Below are 19,166 nucleotides of genomic sequence, written 5' to 3'. Positions count from 1 at the left end.
ATTTCTTACTGCAATGCTTCATTTTTGTTTGATGCAAACTATACAATTATTTTTCATAAAGTAACAGACTTTTTATAGCAGATTACCTACATTCATGCACATTCAAGGCAGTATCATAATGAGAAATGGAATTCATTACTATTATTGTCATTTTTTATCATCATTAATATTCTATGGCCTAATTATTAGACATTCATTTTGGAATTATTGCACACAAATATCAATGTCTTCGCAGCATTAGTTAGATAGTTGTTTCTGGTTTTTGTCAGTCCTATTGATGTTGTTTTAAAATACAATAAATCCCTTAAAAAACTATTTGCAGCGGTGCTCATTCATTTTTGGTGGGTGCTCCTAAATTTTTTCTGGTGCTCCTAAAATTTTTTTGGTGCTCCTAAATATTTGTAGTTGGGAGCATCGATGCTACCAAGTAAAAAAGTTAATTTCGAGCCCTGTACTTACTAAGAGCATGCCTATGGTGCTGATTTGGATTAGTCAATTAACTTAAGTTGTATGTTTTTGGACGGTGGGAGGAAACCGGGGAACCTGGGGGAAACATGAGCACAGGGAGAACGTGTAAACTTCGCACAGAAATGTCAGCTGGCTTGGTAAGGACTGGAACCAGTGACGTTCTTGCTGTGAGGCAACAGTGCTGCACACATCATAAGGTAAGAGATGACAGCTGTCTGTGCTATCTGGGGCTGCTTATTGATCATAAATGATTATGTTTTCACTTCTGCGCCATGGAAACACCGTGATGCATTCGGCAACTGTTTGACATGTGAATATAATTCAGTAAAAAGAATGCTAGAACTGTATGAGCACCGGCAAGAGCTTTTCATTTGAGCTTTAACTTGTACATGTGTCATACGAAAAATATATAAATGAACCAATGTAAAACACCCAGCTCGGGTATCCAAAGTGATGCATAAACCAAAGTGATGCATACATGCATACAATATATATTCTACGCTTTCAAACGAAACCACTTAAAGGGGTCTGGTGCAATGCTAGCCCTTTAAATCTTAAAGTGAAAGTCGATGACGTCACGGACTGGGTCCGCAGAGTTTAACTGGTTAAATTAACTAGCCTTTCACAATAAAATAATGTAATGATTTCAGAAATTATTTTGTGAAGCCAACGACACAATGATCTGGCAAAATATAGTTTTTTGGCATATCAAAAGAGTAGTGTTTGTGCATAGAGAATATTGGCTGGCAGTTTTAGGCATGCAAACAGCAAGCATCCATTTTCTCAATCTTGTTTGCCCATAAGCATTTCAACCAGAAGTCACATGGTGCTGACCTACCCACCTCAACAGTCCAGTTCCTCTTACTGCCTGCCTGCATTACTTTCTGCTTCAATTAAAGAATAGTCAATTAATGGCCCACCTTCCAGCTCACTGGCTATTGTGTTAGCGGCTGCAGGATGGGCCGATGACGGTGGCGGAGGTGGACTCGGTGGCGGGCGACTGTTTTCCCCTCCTGAAGCTCCTGCGGGTTCCTTTCGGGGGACTTTGGCGACAGGAAGATCCTCAGAAACTCCGCTTTGCCTCTGCCGCCGTCGCTTCTTGCTCCAGAGCTCGTGACAGTCTTGCCAATGAGGCAAACTAAAGAGACACCACAAGTTTGCATTTACAAAAGAACAAACAGCTTGTATTATATTTGTTGAGTTAATTAAGATTTATTTGCTGAGTGTCTGTGAGTGCACTGACTCTGGCGGAGGCATCTTGTTGGGCTCCACATCACAAAGAAACTGGCTGGCGAGAGCCTGTTCGGCTGTGCAGCGTCTCGAGGGGTCCAGCGTCAACATGTGGTCCAGCAGGTCAAGAGCAGGGGTGGGCAGACTACAAACACACACTAAGATTATAAAGTACTGGGCAATTCGTACAGGGGTCCTAATATATATCTTTTTAGTCAGTTTCTGCTGTAGGAGATCGGAAAAAAGCATAAGCTAGCTCCAGCAGGAGTTATTCTCTTTATCAGCAGGCACAGTTTCTGAACTCTAGCAAACACCTTCATTTGATTAGTCGAGGACACACACACACACACAAAGAACGAAGATGAGCCGAAAGTTGAAAAGTGCATACAATTCATGAAACATCGGTAAATATTTTTAGATTTCAAATAAAAGCTGTTCATACAATACTAAAATTCCAGGTAAATATTTAGGACTCAATTTTTTATGTAATGTCCACATATTGTCCATTTACAAAACATGCGCATTCAAATTTATTGCAGCATATCACAAATAAGTGACAATTTAGTTCATATTTATTTTTATATCTGTAGAATAGTTTAGAAGGTATCTTGCTGTCTGTGTGAAAATTGTAGAAACGTTGGCTTGTGTTTTCACAATATTTATACGAATAGTACAAATTAACACATGTAATCTTCCCTATAGCTAGAGAGTGCTTCTGGACACGACACTTAAAATGTAGATTCAATTACGATGAATAAAAGAGAGGCAAAGCTGAAACTGCGAGCTGATTTTTAACCCCCCACAAAGAATGTCACATGAAGAGACACAATTGTATTTAAAACTTAATTAAGATTAAGATCTCAAATACACTCTCCGGCCATTTTATTAGGTACACCTGTCCAACTGCTTGTTAACGCAAATTTCTAACCAGCTAATCAAATAGCAGCAACTCGATGCATTTACTGTAGGCATGTAGACATGGTCAAGATGATCCGCTGCAGGTCAAACTGAGCATCAGAATGGGGAAGAAAGGTGATTTAAGTGTGTTTGAACGTGGCATGGTTGTTAAAGCCAGGCGGAATGGTCTGAGTATTTCAGAAACTGCTGATCTACTGGGATTTTCACACACAACCATCTCTAGGGGTTACAGAGAATCGTCCGAAAAATATAAAATATTCATTCGCACAGGCGCACCAAAATTGGACAATAGAAGACTGGAAAATGTTGCCTGGTCTGATGAGTATCGATTTCTGCTACAACATTCAGATGGTAGGGTCAGAATTTTCGCCATATCAAATTGTGAATCATCTCGGACTGATTTCTTGAGGAATGAGTTCATTGCACTCAAATGGCCTCCACAGTCACCAGATCTCAATCCAATAGAGCACCTTTGGAATGTGGTGGAATGGGAGTTTCACATCATGAATGTGCAGCCGACAAATCTGCAGTAACTGCATGATGCTGTCCTGTCAATATGGACCAAAATGTCTGAGGAATATTTCCAGTACCTTGTTGAATCTATGCCACGGAGGATTAATGCTGTGTTCACACCAGACGCGGAACGTGCGGATAAATCTCTGGTAAATTGCCGCGTGAAGATTTGAGTTTACTCGCTTCATTCGCGCGTCAAACCCCGCTTCATTCGCGTGTCAAATTCACTTCAGAACAGACGCGGATTCGCGTGATGGGCAGGGCTTCTGTCTGCCCGGTGACTCTAGTCTCATAGCTAAATGGCTAACATGGATTTTATTAAGAAAATAACAGTGTTTATGTGCTTTATGAAGACTAAAAAACAGCGTCGATACGTTTAGGGCCGTGTCTGAGTCCACTACATCCTTTCAGAGGTGCATCCAGCTCTGTGAGCTCATAAACTCCTCCAGAAACTGAACCTGGATGACGGAGGCTTTCGGCGGTGCTTCTGACTGAGCCAAGCCCAGTTTGATGACTTGTTGTCGGTGTCGCCTGGAGGATTTCCCCTGGGACACCATCAACAGGTTCTACGTCACAATCACGCCCCCACAAGAGCAAGCTTCTGATTGGTTAACGCGGCGCGAATGTCCGCTGAAGTTCAGATTTTCGAACTCGAGAACGTCGCGCGAAACGCTCATTAAGCGTGTCAAACGCTCAATTCGCCCCGTGCCAGACGCACGTATCGCGCCGCAGGATGTCTATTCACGCGTTTGCATTGACTTAACATGTAAATCACTCGCGCTTGTCTGGTGTAAACGCAGCATAAGGCAGTTCTGAAGGCAAAAGGGGCACAACCCGATACTAGTAAGGTGTACCTAATAAAGTGGCCGGTGATATTTGCATAACAAATATCCATAACTTTATCAAAACATTTTGGCTTTATTTATTTTCTCAAAACTTTTCCAGACCTGGAAAATGCCTTGTCAAAATTACATGATTTTTCCAGGAATGTATGAACCCTGATTGTAGATCATTTAATATGTACAGAGTATTTATGCATTTAAAGCCAAATCACAGCAGTGTCAAACTATTAAGGATGCAGCGTTTGTGAAGTTTGCTCAGGACACGATTCAAAGCATCCTGAAAAATGTTTAATCAAAGCTATTAATCAGCACTGTTTTCTACATTAATAACAATGAGAAATAGTTCTTGAAATGATCAACATTCACGTGTCACTAAGTTTGGAGTAACAACACAAAGTTTTGCATCACAGGATTAAAATGACATTTGAAAACACACTCAAATATTGTAAAATATAAATCACAATATATATAATTTACGGTATTTTTCGTCAAAGAAACCTCCATCATTAACCGAACAGTCTGTTATGTTCGCAGTGGATGTGTTTTAGGAATCAGGTTGAACTTACAAAGAGAACTCCTCTCGTAAGCGTCGCCTGTACTGTTTCTTGGGTCTCATGGTATTGAAGTACGGCAGCCGGATTACATCTGGCCAAGCAGCAGGACATGGACTACCACACAAACGACTGATCGGGGGAGAAAAGAAGACAAACAGCATTTCAACTGAAGCCCTTTTCTCCATCCTTCAGCATTAGACTGACAAAAACACACATCCAAACACACCTAATCAGCTCAAGCTGGAGAAGCTCTTGGTTGGCTTGGAAAATTGGTTTCTTAGTGAAGAGCTCGCCTAAAATACACCTTTAAACAAAAGCACACACACAAAAAAAAAATATTACTATTTTAAATCACTTTGGGTGTAAATGTAATGAGATGATGGCAATCAGACTTCTGTCTCACCCGCAGCTCCAGACATCAATAGCAGGTGAGTATCTTTCCTCCCCCAGTAGCAGCTCAGGCGGGCGATACCACAGTGTGATCACCTTATTAGTGTACGGTCGACTGGAAAAGAACATCAACTCACAATTATACACACACACACACTGTATCAATTAGGACTGCATATTTTGTTTTCTTTGCGATATGAACAACAGGGGTCTGTTCTTCGTAGCTCGCTTAAATGATCTAAGATGATTTGGCAGATCCTGGATCTTTTAATCTTGATAACTGATCTCTGGCTAATTTGGTTCTTCAAACAAGTTCAATCAGATTCAACTGTCTGGATGAACTGATCTGAGATTGCTGTGTGTGTTGTGAAGGACTGATCTATCAATCCTCGAAATCAAGATCAGCAATGCAACGATTGGCTGACGGCACAGCAGCGTAATGACATCATCTAATTAATATTCAATTATCCATTTAAGCTAAATTACATAAAATTCGCAGTAAACGGTTTGTTAAATATGACACGCAATAACTTACACCTTGTTGTGGGCTGCATGCTTGGCCCTTTCATGTGTCAAGAGCAATTTGTTTAGTTTTACAGTTAGAGCAGATTTTTCTAATTATAGTAGTATTATTGTAGCCGTTTTTTTAATCAGTGTAAAGAATAAATAGATGTTTACAAAAGCATTTTGATATTTTTCTTAAAAAGATAATTGAACCCACTGTGTGAAGTTGTGGACGTATAGCAGGAGCAAATAAAAGCACCAGATGTGTGTCTAATAAAAAATAATATATTTAATCTATTTTTCTTTTTTCCCCCCTTTAAAGGTTCAGGACACCCTGGAGAACTTTTTTTTTTAATATTAACAGATGTGTGTGTGTTGAGCATCAGTTAAGACAATGTTAGCACCTGTCAGCTTTAATTGTGGGGAAAACTGGATAATTTTGAGCTTTTGTCAGCTAATTTCAGCTTCCGGGTTTAAAATGATTTTTGGGGCGGGATCAAAATCGGCTACGTAGCGCAGTACTGCAAGTGCAATGATGACGCGTCGGTTTCTCATTATTATTCATAGCGGAGTTTTCTTATCCTATGAGAAGAGCCGGCTGCTTAATTATTCATGAGACCTGCCAGATCTACCAGAGTCAAGCCCAAACTGAGAGACACGTCACGGACCCACTGCACGGGCACACAGTATTTAGCCGTTCATGAAGGCTCATATGCGTTTATTTCCATGATCCACGGGGTTTGTTGCATGTTTTCCCCCGCGATCTTGTCAGGGCCGATCATACAGCAAAGCTGTGTGTGTGCTGCTAGCATTTTTGTCGGGAGAGCAGCACGAGAATTAGAGAATGGCGGACGCCGTCTTTTATCAGTTCATTCACATTCAGACACATCACGGTGCTGCTGTGTTTGCCTAAATCCTCCAGATTACCAGCAGGGCTAATGCTTAAAATAGACAGGTCAGGAGACCTGCTGCACTGAGTCTGCTGCATACGGGGATCGAGGAAGAATTCTCATTTATAGTGTTAACATGAACACACTTATCTTCATAATGATATAAATTGTGGTCATGTGTATATGAAATTACGAATAACAAATGTAGCAGGGCATTAAATCACTGTTTATTTCTTTGCATTTTAACTTTGTAAACTATAAACTCGTGCGTCTCCTCACGGTTTGTCTCCTTTTGTGAGCTAGCTTCGTTATTCGCTCACGTTCTCCCCTGCTGGCCACGCCCACTCCTGCCCGATGCTGGCGGAGCTCCATGCCCATTAATCATGCATCTTTTGAAAAAATTCTGAAGTAGACTTTAACCGAAAGTGGGGGGTGTCATGGCCCTTTAAATACTGATCATTTGATGTGCTTTGCAGCACTCTCTTTATTATGCTGCCTGACTGCCTGTCTGGGTTTCAACTAGGTCCGCTAAATTATGTCATGAGGGTGGATACTGCTACCTACAGCTGCTCACCTCTGCTTGTGTTCAAACCAAACTAAGATCAGCGCGACTTGAACTAAGATCGGTGTGGTTTTTCACATGGCAGGTTTTTACATCCTTCATACACGAGAGATCGAGTTTATCGACTTGAAAAGGGAATATGTCTCGACAATCCACACAGACGTGACTTAGTAAAGCGCGAAGTCATATAGGATTTTACTTGTTGCATTATTCTGGATGTAAATCCCCTCGTCAGGCAGTGCTGGAGTAGCGTGAGAGAGTGGACCAAAGCGGGTTTGATGCAAAGGTATTAACAAAAGAGTAATACACAAATTAAGACACTTAAATGCTTGTATTTGGTGTATTTGCAAGAGCTCTGCGATGCATGCCCACAACTTCATGCATTGGGTTAAATTAGGCTGTCCAGTCTCTGTGTTCAGTCCGTCACTACCATGATTGAAACCCAGACAGGCAGTCAAGCAGAGTAATACAGATAGTGATATTTTATACAGATATTTTATTTTTTAAATTGCGATACCTCGATTTATTAAAAAAATTGAATCGTCTTAAAATGTAAATTTCGAATTAATCATAAAAATCGCACAACCCTACCTCCACATTATTATTATTTTTTTAATCATCACCGCAGAGGAGAGTGATTGTGGTAATTTAAACATTAAATGTTAAAAGCAGTTTCCCACACTTCTTGAAAGTACTTGAATTTCAGACATGTGAATTCAAGGCCTGAAAAGTACTTAAAAACCAACACAGGTCCTTGAAAGCGCTTGAATTAAAAGCTTATGGTGTTATTTCAGCAATTATACTGTGCTGCTTTTAAAAACTGAACAAAAAATGAGAAATTCTTCATTTAAAAATCTTAAATTTAAATCTTTTATAAGAACTATAAGAAATAATGCATTTTATTGACATTTCAGAAAGCGCATTGAAATATTAACAGCATTGAATTCAACTAATTGTATTAAAGTTCTGTTTAAAACAGTCGACATATTTGAAAATGACATCAACCTTACTATGCTATTTTAATGTAAACATTAAGTGTAAGTGAAATGTTAAGTACAGGACAGACTTTCGTGGCGCTATATATGCTGGGACTGCAAATTAAGGTGCTCAATTAAAAATATTAGTGATTTTAGAAGTCCTCGTTTTTGGTGTCCATGAGAAAGTGGGAACCATGGTTAAATGTGAAGTGTGTCATTTTTCCGCTTCACTTTTTGCCATACTTGAAAAAAATACAATAAAATAAACCTGTTAAATATTATCTTCAATAAAACTGACAAATGAAATCTACACTCACCTTTCCTCTGAGTTATAGAGACGAGCCAAACCAAAATCAGCAAGCTTGATCTGACCACTGTAAAAGAAAAAAATATATACAAAATGAGTGTTGTGTGTTTTTGAGTGTTGTGATAACGATATTTTTTACAATATTACTAACTTGCAAAAAGCAAATTTATCAGCAATTTAAAATCCTTTATGTAATCATCATACTAAAACAAACAGGTAAATCTAAAAAACTATATCATGATGCAACATTCAGTCTTTAACACGTCTGATTCTTATTGGCTGTTGTCATTTTTTTTCTCCTGACATGAGTATTTATTTTTAGCTCTAGGTTCACCTATAGTACTGGAGATGCAGGGATAAGATAGCAAAGGCCCTATCTGATTGGTCGGTTTGGATAAACATCCTATGCTTGCAGCACACAAATGCTTGGCACATAAAATTAATTAATTGCACTTCTCTGCAATATAGATATTTCATATATACCATTATTGCGATATTTTTCGATATATTGTGTAACCCTAATGCTAATGCTTTAGGCCAGTACCTGTTGTTTAGCAGGATATTAGAGCACTTGATATCTCGGTGTAGAAAGTTCTTCTTGTGGCAATAGTCTAACCCCTCCATCAGCTGACGCATGAAGCTCTGCACATGCTCATGGGAGAAAGACACCAGTCCGGACTCCAGCAGTCCCATTAGGTCATGGTCCATGTACTCAAACACCAGGTAAAAAGCACCTGATGCACACAAATACACGGCAACACTTTACAATGAGATTCCATTAGTAAATTTTAATATACTTACTAACATGAGCAAACAAGAAACAGTACTTTTATTAGAGTTGATTCAACTTTTGTTAATGAAAAAGAAAATATTTATTTTGTATAAATACAATTTCACCAGATGACTCAAATAGCTCTATTTGCAAAGTATTTGCTTTAGAGTGATTTGGGATGATTTTGTAGGGGAGTAAAATATATATATATATCTTTAAATAATTTATTATATATAATTAATAAAACTACAGTAATAAATAAATACAATTGAGCAAAGATTAAAAGTAAAATAAACCATGTTTATGGCTTTTCTGGAGAGAGTCTAACAGGATTCACGTCCAGAAATGTAATAATCAATGTAAAATAGCACTGCATAGTGTTAATAATATACAGTTGAAGTCAGAATAACCCCCCCCCCCCCCCCCTGAATTATTAGCCCCCAATATCTGTTTAATGGAGAGTAGATTTCTTCAACACATTTCTAAACATAATAATTTTAATAACTCATTTCTAATAACTGATTTATTTTATCTTTGCCATGATGACAGTAAATAATATTTAACTAAATATGTTTCAAGACACTTCTATACAGCTTAAAGTGACATTTAAAGGCTTAACTAGGTTATTTAGGTTAACTAGGCAGGTTAGGGTAATTAGGCAAGTTTTTGTATAACGATGGTTTTTCCTGTAGACTATCGACAAAAAAAATATATAGCTAAAAGGGGCTAATAATTTGACCTTAAAGTGAATTTTAAAAAATTTTAAACTGCTTTTATTCTAGCCGAAATAAAACAAATGAGGCTTTCTCCAGAAGAAAAAAATGATCAGACATACTGTAGAAAATGTCCTTGCTCTGTTAATCATCATTTGGGAAATATTTAAAAAAGAAAATAAATAATAAAAATCAAAGGGGGCTTTAAAATCTGACTTCAACTAAGTATTTCAACAAAAATTTATCTTTATTAAACTTCTCAATGCACAACTAAAATGCTTTAAACACTTTTAAAATGCTCACATAGTCACAGGCCTTAAAAACACATGCGGATGATAAACATTCACTCCATTATCGTTTAATTCTGCAGTGTCTAAACCAAACTTGTTCCTGGAGGGCCGGTGTCCTGCAGATTTTAGCTCCAACCCTAATCAAACACACCTGAACAAGCTAATTAGAGTCTTATTAGGTACACTTGAAATATCCAGGCAGGTGTGTTGAGGTAAGTTGAAGCTAAACCCTGCAGGGACACCGGTCCTCCAGGACCGAGATTGGTGACCCCTGATCTAAACAAATCTTGTGCGATTTAACTTGTGGTTTTTTGTCATCTATAATCCCAACTCAAGATTGCATGTCTTGCAATGTGACTATCGCGAATGCATGCACTGCGATATCGATGCTCAAACAATAAACTATGCAGACCTAATAAATAAACTTAAGTAAAACTGAGGCACTAAAAGGAAAACAGGTGTAAAGACAATAAGTAGGTGGAGACAGAAAATTAAAATCACTTATGTCTAATAAAAAAATAAAACAACGGAAACACGGTTTAGTTTAGGTCACAATTCACGCAAAATACTACTAGCTTATTACCGGACTATTAAGATATTCACTGTATATTAGTAGCTATAAAGTATTCTACATCCCTAACCCAATCCAACTCCTTAACTAACACCTTACTATTAATAAGCAGCTAATTAGCGGTATATTGAGCGAATAATCAGTCAATAGTTTGTTGCTAGCATGAACTGTGACTTAAAATAATACAGTGTCACCGCAACAAATTCTAAAAGGAGGATAATGGCAAATACACATCTTACTCAGCTACCATCTTACTATTAATAAGCATCTATTAAGTGGTTTATTGAGCTATTAGTCTTAGCTTATGATTTGTTAGCATGAATTTTGACTAAAATAATTTAGTGTAACCGAAACAAATTCTAAATGGGGGATAATGGCAAATTACACATCTAAACTACTACGTTACTATTAATAAGCAGCTATTTATTGAGCTAATAGTCTTAGCTAGTGGTTTGTTAGCATGAATTGTGACATAAAATAATTTAGTGTCACCGAAACAAACTCGAAAAGGAGAATAATGGCAAATTACACATCTTACTCAACTACCATCTTACTATTAATAAGCAGCTATTAAGCGGTTTATTGAGCTAATAGTCTTAGCTAATGGTTTGTTAGCATGAATTGTGACAAAATAATTTAGTTACAGAAAGAAATTCTAAAAGGACGATAACTGCAAATTACGCATCTTAACTACTACATTACTATTAATAAGCAGCTAATTAGCTGTTTGAGCAAATCGTCTTAGCTAATGGTTTGTTGTTAGCATTATTGTTACTTAATATAATTTAAGTGTTAACAAAACATTCAAAAAGGAGGATAATGGCAAATAACACATCTTATTTAAACTGAAAGTACAATGTAAACACGCGTGCAAACGCATTTAGCCAGACCTTTGTCCTTTTTGAAGTCCAGTGCGTCTTGTTTGTCAGTGACGATCTCTTTCATGTTGACCACGCTGCGATGGTTGAGTTGCCTCAGGATCTTGATTTCCCTGATGGCGGTGATGGGGAAACCCTCTTTTTCGTTATCCAGTCGCACTTTTTTCAATGCCACCAGCTCTCCTTTAAAGACCAAAACAAAAAAGGAGGTTGTGAGCATGTTGTCTTTTTTTTTGTAAACACTATACCAAAGTTAGCTGCCTCAGATATAGAATAGCGTGATTAGTGAGAGTCATGATAAGTTGGGATGCACCAAAACAAAAGTTCAACTAAAAGCGAAAATTCTAAACGCACTTGTCCCTAAGCTGAAACTGCTGAAAGCGCTTATTTTCGGTTTATTTAGACCCAAGAAATGGAGGAAAAACTAGTGGAGGTTTGACAGGAGCACCCGGGTCTGTTTGAAGTTTCATACAGAAAGTTTAAAAAAACGTTGAGGAGAAATTGCCAATTCCCTTCAAACCCTGGTGAGCAAATATGTGCATTTTCTACCCCATTAAATGCTTCTTTCTTGTTATGTAGTTAATGTACCATGTTTTGGCTGTGAGACAAAGTTTGGACGAAGTTATCGGTGATTCTTCCTATTGTAAAGTCATGCAATGTGAAAGCCCCTTTCACCGATTCATCTTGAAGTGTACACAAAGCAGCGACCAAACGCTAGCCCAGATAGACATGCGGTGTGAAAACATCTGTGACATGACTACTTTGAAAATCATGCAGTCTGAACTCATTAGGGTTGGCCTACGTCGACCAATTGGCATTGTAGAATGGAACATTGCGATGGACGATGGCATCGTCATCGTAGGTGGTGGTAAATTCATTATGTATGCATAATTAATTAATTCATAAGGGATTAATTATTTGCAGCCCACTTTTTCAACTACCTGACCCGCATGATCTTGTCTGGAGCTCAGACATGTGCATACGCTGCAGCACATGACTGTGTGTGTATATGTGTGTGTGGTCACGTGATGTGCGTTTTAAGCAATATAGTGTGGAAGGAGGGCTTTTCAGAAATGCTAGCTGAAACACCAGTGTGAACGTGGATCGCTTTTGTTCTAAAATGGCATTTTAAAGCTAAGATGTACTAGTGTAAACAGGACCTAAGTGAGTATTTTTCGTGAGTGGGTTGCTGCTGCGAGAGGGCAGGGCAGAGGATCAGCATTGATGTCCATCACCATCGGTGTTGAATGATGGCATCGTCTATCGACCCAACCCTACTCCAAGCAATTCTATACAGTTACATCTATGTGTCATGCAAAGGCAATGGATCAATTAAACGATGATCTCCCATAGTTCATAGTGTCAAATATTAGTGTCATTTAAATGACCTCACTAGTAAAAGTGAAGCCTGTGAAATGCTAAATTTGTTTAAACATATATGCTTTCTATTCTGCTGCACACAGATTTTGTTACTAAAAACAAAGCATGCAGTACATATTCACTTAAACCTTGCTCATACCTCTTCTATTCAACTAGGAAAATTACATTTACAATGGGACAAACGATTTCTAGTTTAACACGCACCAGAAATGTTTAGAGTCCATTATAACATAACTGTTCCTTATTTTGTTCCAACACACCTGTGTCTTTGTCTTTAGCCTTGTACACCTGACCGTATGTCCCTTCTCCGATGATGCCAATGATGTCAAACTTGTCCACACATCGCTTTCCCCAGTCGGTTTGAGTCTGCTTTCTCTCTCCATATCTCGGAGAGCAAATCCTGCACACATTTAACAAAAACTCTTAGAAACCATTTTCTCTCATTCCATCTTTCTACAGAAACAATTCCCAAAACTAGTAGTAACTCACTCTATAAAAAGGATTCTCTCAACATTTTTCAGTAACTTACATCACCTTTCGAAAGTTTGGAGCCAAGGGCTTTTCAATGAAAATTATTCAGCAATCATGCACTAAATTGACAAATAGACTTGGAATGCTACAAAATATGTATTTCAAGGTCTTTCGATTTATCAGAGATCACTAAGTAAAATGTACAATTCATCTGTTAACATATTAACACCGGTAAACAACACCATTTAACAATAAAGACCAAGTTCAAGACTAGCATTATATGCATGAACGGCTTTTAAAACTCCAAAGGAAATCTGACCTCTTTAAAATCCAGAATAGTTTTTCTAAATCGTATTCATATTTCATACTTTTTTTTTGTTTCATTGTTCAAATATTTACAGACTTGGTGAGCACAAGCACATTTCCAAACTTCTGGATTGTAATTTTTATATAAATACAGGGCTCGAAATTGCGACCATTTTGGTCGCATATGCGCCCGAAATTTTATCTATGCGACCTCAAAATATTTTTGGGAGCACTTCTGCGAGTGCTTAAAATTGTTGTGTGCGACCAGTTTTTACTGCAAAATGTTCACCACATGTGCAGATTTGGGAGACATTCACGCAGAATGCGTCTTTAAGCTCTTTGTCTGCACTTGAAATGCGAAACGCAGCACTCAGGAATGGTTTAAAACAGTTGTCATGTCAACTTGCTGAAGTAAACAAAGCCAAGTCCATATGCTTGCCCCGCCTTCGCACTCTTCTTATTGGCTCACCACTGCTCTAGCACTGAACGCGAATGATTGGTTAATATCAGCTGTCAATCACTCAGCGCCTTCTTGCTTGGGATGACAGAGAACTACTATCGCGAAAAACTAAAGAGCTGAAGATGAGAATGAAAATGACACTGACAGATTTTGTTTTAGAAACCATGGCATCGAAAGTTATAAATAATGACACAACTTAGTTGTGATCATGTGCTGAATGTCAATCCACCATCTACACTTTTCCAAGAGTGAATAAAAGACTTCCATTGGCTTCAAGTCCGCTATGAAAAGTCTGTGGGATGGAATTTTCAGGTAACAGTTTCCCAATCTAACGTTAGCACGAGAGCTTCTGTTTAATCCTTCATATAATCGCCAGATGCTGTCCGCCATGCAAAAGACAGCTATATGTAAAATTTAACACCACGTACACTTTCAGTATCGCAAACGGGCTTACACTGACTAAGCTAATATCGCTACTCATAAAAAGGCCGGTATTGCTATTAACATGTATGCATATAATAAGGTACAGTACATGTCAAAAGCATCAGATCTTATATATATCAATTTGGCTGTGAATGAAGGCAGCAGATGCACTTACTTTGGTCTCTTCTTGAAGCTGGGCTGCAGTAGCGGAGGTGATACCCGAGCAGGAGACTGCGGAGGTGAAGGGTCTCCACCAGAAAGTACCGGAGGGAGGGGCAACTCACTGAGGAGGCGTGTCCTCACTTCTTTCTCCTTTTCCTTCTCCTTCTCCCTTTCCTTTCGTGACAACCTCTGGGAAAGACCACTCTTCTTTGGACTGAAAGAACAACAAAAAAGTTAGCAAAGCAGCCAATACAAAAATCATATTTTTTCCAAAAAGAAAAACCTTATTTCAAATTCCAGATAGAGCTCACTCGCCTGACTTTCGCCTTAACCTATTAAGGTTCCCTATAAAGAAAACCTGGGTATACATATGCATAGTCGAATAATAAAGAGTTCAGTACATGGAAATGGCCACACCCCGAGCCTCAACCACCATTGTTTTCTTGGTCTCGTGTAAAACCCTGGTAAAAAATAAAGCTATCAGAAGACAAAGCAGACTGTTACGTGACTTACAGGGCACACTATCGAGATTCGCATGTACTATTGGTCAAGTTCTATATCATCCAAACATGACAAAGCAGCAACATCTTTGGCACATTTGAAGTCATAACACTGATATGTTGCTCTGGGATGATTAATATGGATGCTTCCGGCTGTGTTTGATAAGCCACAACATTTACTAGGAAGACAACAATGACCATTTCTAGTTTAAGTCTATTCTAAGTTTATTTAAGTTTATATTAAACTCAATATGATTGACTCTTATTTTAAAAATGGGAGATACTATTCGTTACCCATAAATTCCAGTAGCCATCTTTACATATGCTCATCAGGACACAAAAGAGAAAATATAAAGATTATAAATATATTCAGCTCTCTTCAAAAGAGGCACAAGGCATGTTTAATTGTATCGTTTGATAATTTTTCGTGAATTTAGCTGTGTACGTCTCAAAAAACCTGAACACAAGTGTGTGCTTGGTATAAAATACGTTTAAGAGTCACGTCAATCACTCAGCTCTTACCATCATTTTTTTTTAAGTAAAAGAACTGTAACACACCTTATTAAACGTCATTTGTTTATTAAATGTCATGCTTTGACACCATAGCTTCAAACTAGAACAATACATCAGTCTCTTTTGTAGAGTTTAATTATAAATTAGCCTACATTTGATCAACACAACCTTTGTGTCTGTCACAGAGAGAGAGAGATGGCTGCAAGCGTTAAAGTTGAGCTCATTAATATTCACAATCCTTCCAAATACGGTCAATATGGACCTTTTGATTCTTCGGATATTTTCTTGAAAATAAATGAACTTATAAAACAGCTACTGAAAATTATTTGAACTTACCGTAGCCACATACCTACTATGTAGATATTAGACAATAATTCAACTTATTGAATCGATGCAGTATGTGGCACCTTTTATAACTGAATGCAAGGCATTAAACCCTTTTTTACAAGTCTGTAACCAAATATAGCAGAAAGTAAGAGGAATGCAGTAATGTTTGAATATAAAGAAATATTTTGCCACAACTTAAGACCAAAAGCAGGTCTCCTAAAATGTGTTGTGACATCCATGATATAAAAGTGCAGTTACAGCTGATACGAGTCAGGAATTTACATGACATGGGAAACTGTGTATTCTGGATTGATGAGTACTGCTCCCATTTCCTGGCTAAGAGGTTACACAGTCCACTCAGTCTAGTTTTTGGCAGGGAAATAACTATTTACTGTAAAAGAAGGTAACCAAGCAGATGCTATTAACACGCAAGCATAAATAACTAGAGATAAAATTTCATAAACAGAAATAAATTGCACCTTGTTCGTTAAGTGTAAATACTTCGACATGGCATGCGTAAAACGTATGAACCAAAGAAATAAGCCACGCACACTAACTCAAGCACCCATCTAATGGTGTTTTTAGCAACAACGACTTCTGTCAACAAATCCATTTGCATTTAGTGCAACCACCAGACGCCAACAGCAAATAACATCTTATTCTCAGCTGACACTCTTTACAGGCCAAACATGCTCACATGCAGTGAGAATAAACATACAAACAGGCAAGAATAAGACTTGATCATGTGATGGAGGTATGTGCAAATGGAGACAGCAGACAGGTTTCACTGTGGCCACAAACACACAACTTTCAGCAGTGATAACTGCAATTATATACAGCGGCAAGTTCCTTAAATTATACATTTGTTTGTGTACAAAACACAACTGGCATCTTAGCACCAACTCTGATTTAATTTTGTCATGATCTTGGAACTCAATACCAATCGCTAAAGAAAATTTTAAAATGTCTATTTTCCGCTAACATTTGAGTGCGTTCTTAAACAACGCTGATTTGTCATTGTGATCACAAAATTAATAGAAATGACTTTAATAGGCTGTGAAGGTCATCAGTTCACCGAACTCACTGCTGTTTACTGAGTGTAACCACAAACACAGACACCGGAGTGCTTTAAAGCAACGATTCATCAACAGATCACTCGTATGTCAGCTTATGGCCTGTTTCCACTAATTGGTACAGTACGGTACACTTTCATGGCCATACCGTACCACTTTTTTGGTACCAAAAGGCAGAGCTAGACGTGCAGTTGAACGATATTGGTTTACAGAGATCCGTCATTCACTTGTACACAAGCCAGCAGAATGAAAACAAAGGAAGAGCCATTTTTTTAGAAACACAGCCAAGACATTACATCGTAATAATATATACATAAAATAACAAGCCATGGTCAGGGTCATAGCCATTCAAAAGATGCCCCTCTCAACGTAAGAAGCGCGTTCGCTGTGATCGGCCCCTTATGTAGCCAAACTTTAAAAACATATAAAATATTTAAAATTGTTTTTAACCATTAATCGGTTACAAATGGACCGACAAATGCTCACAGTTGTTTTTTTTTTTAATCCAGACATTTAAAGAGAACTTATTTTAGAGCAGTAATTACAATACCGTGAAACTGTGAGATTTTTATCCAAGGTTATCATACCGTCAGAAACTTATAGCGGTTCATGCATGCCTAATTCTGATTATTCATAATTTGGTTTATTGTATACCATTACAGAACAACCTTTTTTTCCACTTGAATTTGTAATAAAATCTTCATATATGTACTAAACCAAAGAGCTAAAATGTTTTTGTTTGCAACACTATGCTCAGAAACAAGGCATGCACTTTTTAGGCAGAATTAAAATTTCGCCCTTTTTGAAAAACTACTAGTAGAGAACAACCCAAAGGAACACTATAAAACTTGAACAAACATCATCTCTATAAAGAAACACAACAGAAAAAACGTGGAAATAAAATAAAGCTTTACGTTTTTCAGGTAGGTCCATTGGTAGTACAGTGGTCCCTCGTTTATCTTGGGAGTTAAGTTCTAATAATAACTCACAATAAGTGAAATCCGCGAAGTAGCTTCATTTTTACAATTATTATAGATGCTTTAAGGCTGTAAACCTCTCACTACATACTTTACACTTTTTTCAGACAGGCATTGACATTTTCACACTTTTCTCTAGTTTAAACACTCTCAAAGTTCAAACATTCATATAAAAATAAGTCCAGTAGAGTGAAACCAAAGATCAAAACCCGTTGTCAGGCGCAAACATTCATCGCTGTCAGCGAAAGGTTCATAAAGCTTTTTAGCTTTTGTGCACATAATGTTGGCATCCAGAGGAATTTTCTTTTTCCTACAGTCACTGATCCACAAAGCTAAAGCAGACTCCATCCTTAAGAGGGTCGCACACCGGAAGCATGACAGTTGGAAGTAACGCACAACTGATGCGCACATTCATGCGTGATTTAAAATGAAATTATACAGATGGCGCTCTGTGGCACGGCAGAAATATGAATAGTGCCCTGAGACGCAACTGGGCATTGCAGACAGCTGCTGACCCCTATATAAATCTATGTTGACAATTCTAAAATGCATGGCCCTGCGTAGCACACGCGGTGTGCGACTTCCTTTCTTACTGCAGACAGTTAGAACCCTTATTGCAACCTCACACTGCTAGAGATCGAAAATCTATGGTAATTTGGCAAGCTGAACGCATTCTGTATTGTACAGGAAACACGGAGAAGATTGACAATTGTTTACAGCTAATCAGGACGCAGAACACAATGTGTGTCAAAAGCATGTCAAATTGCACAAAAAAAACTAAATCTGCCAAACTGCGAGGGACCACTGTATTCAGAGAAAAGGAAAAGAATATTCACAATGGCAAAAAATAAATAAGAATACAATTAGCACTGGCATTAAACCAAAACAGCAGCTCAAAGAAGATCACAGAATCCATATTTGTAATGCAAGTAAGAGAATGTAAGCAGATCAAACCATGACTAACTAGCTGCATCACTGGCAGTGGTGGAAAGAGTACTGAAAAATCATACTCAAGTACCATTACTTGCCTAAAAATGTAGTACAAGTAGAGTAACAGTATCTGTTGTAAATATTACTCAAAGTAAAAAGTAGCCCTTTTAAAAGTACTCAAGAGTAATGAGTATTACACTGTTAAAAGCTGACGCATTTACATCTAATTTGTGGATGCGTGTAAACGTAATATTCTGTAGTGCAT

At 37.9% G+C, this 19,166-nt stretch overlaps 1 protein-coding gene across 3 annotated transcripts in view; it reads right to left on the bottom strand.

The window, feature by feature from the left end:
- Positions 1-19,166, bottom strand: part of cdk12 (cyclin dependent kinase 12) — a 49,152-nt gene that overhangs the window by 15,277 nt on the left and 14,709 nt on the right. Inside the window, exons 3-12 of one of the 3 annotated variants that reach the window (XR_015516393.1) lie at positions 14,595-14,795; positions 13,020-13,159; positions 11,392-11,562; positions 8,700-8,889; positions 8,166-8,222; positions 4,929-5,030; positions 4,752-4,829; positions 4,538-4,654; positions 1,712-1,843; positions 456-1,606 (exon numbers count right to left, since the gene is read on the bottom strand). Coding sequence is in view for 1 of the 3 variants with exons in the window: in XM_087295289.1 (XP_087151415.1) it covers positions 1,389-1,606; positions 1,712-1,843; positions 4,538-4,654; positions 4,752-4,829; positions 4,929-5,030; positions 8,166-8,222; positions 8,700-8,889; positions 11,392-11,562; positions 13,020-13,159; positions 14,595-14,795 (1,406 nt within the window). In the remaining 2 variants the exon portion in view is untranslated. Of the gene's footprint in view, positions 1-455; positions 1,607-1,711; positions 1,844-4,537; positions 4,655-4,751; positions 4,830-4,928; positions 5,031-8,165; positions 8,223-8,699; positions 8,890-9,868; positions 10,502-10,571; positions 11,563-13,019; positions 13,160-14,594; positions 14,796-19,166 lie in introns of those variants that run through there. The other 2 variants (XM_087295289.1, XR_015516394.1) reach the window with 2 other exon arrangements.

Source organism: Danio rerio, chromosome 19, assembly GCF_052040795.2.
Source record: "Danio rerio strain M-AB ecotype USA chromosome 19, GRCz13ab, whole genome shotgun sequence".
NCBI classification, from domain to species: domain Eukaryota; kingdom Metazoa; phylum Chordata; class Actinopteri; order Cypriniformes; family Danionidae; genus Danio; species Danio rerio.
The sequence above is the reverse complement of the archived record's forward strand: the minus strand, read 5'-3'. Positions and strand labels throughout refer to the sequence as shown.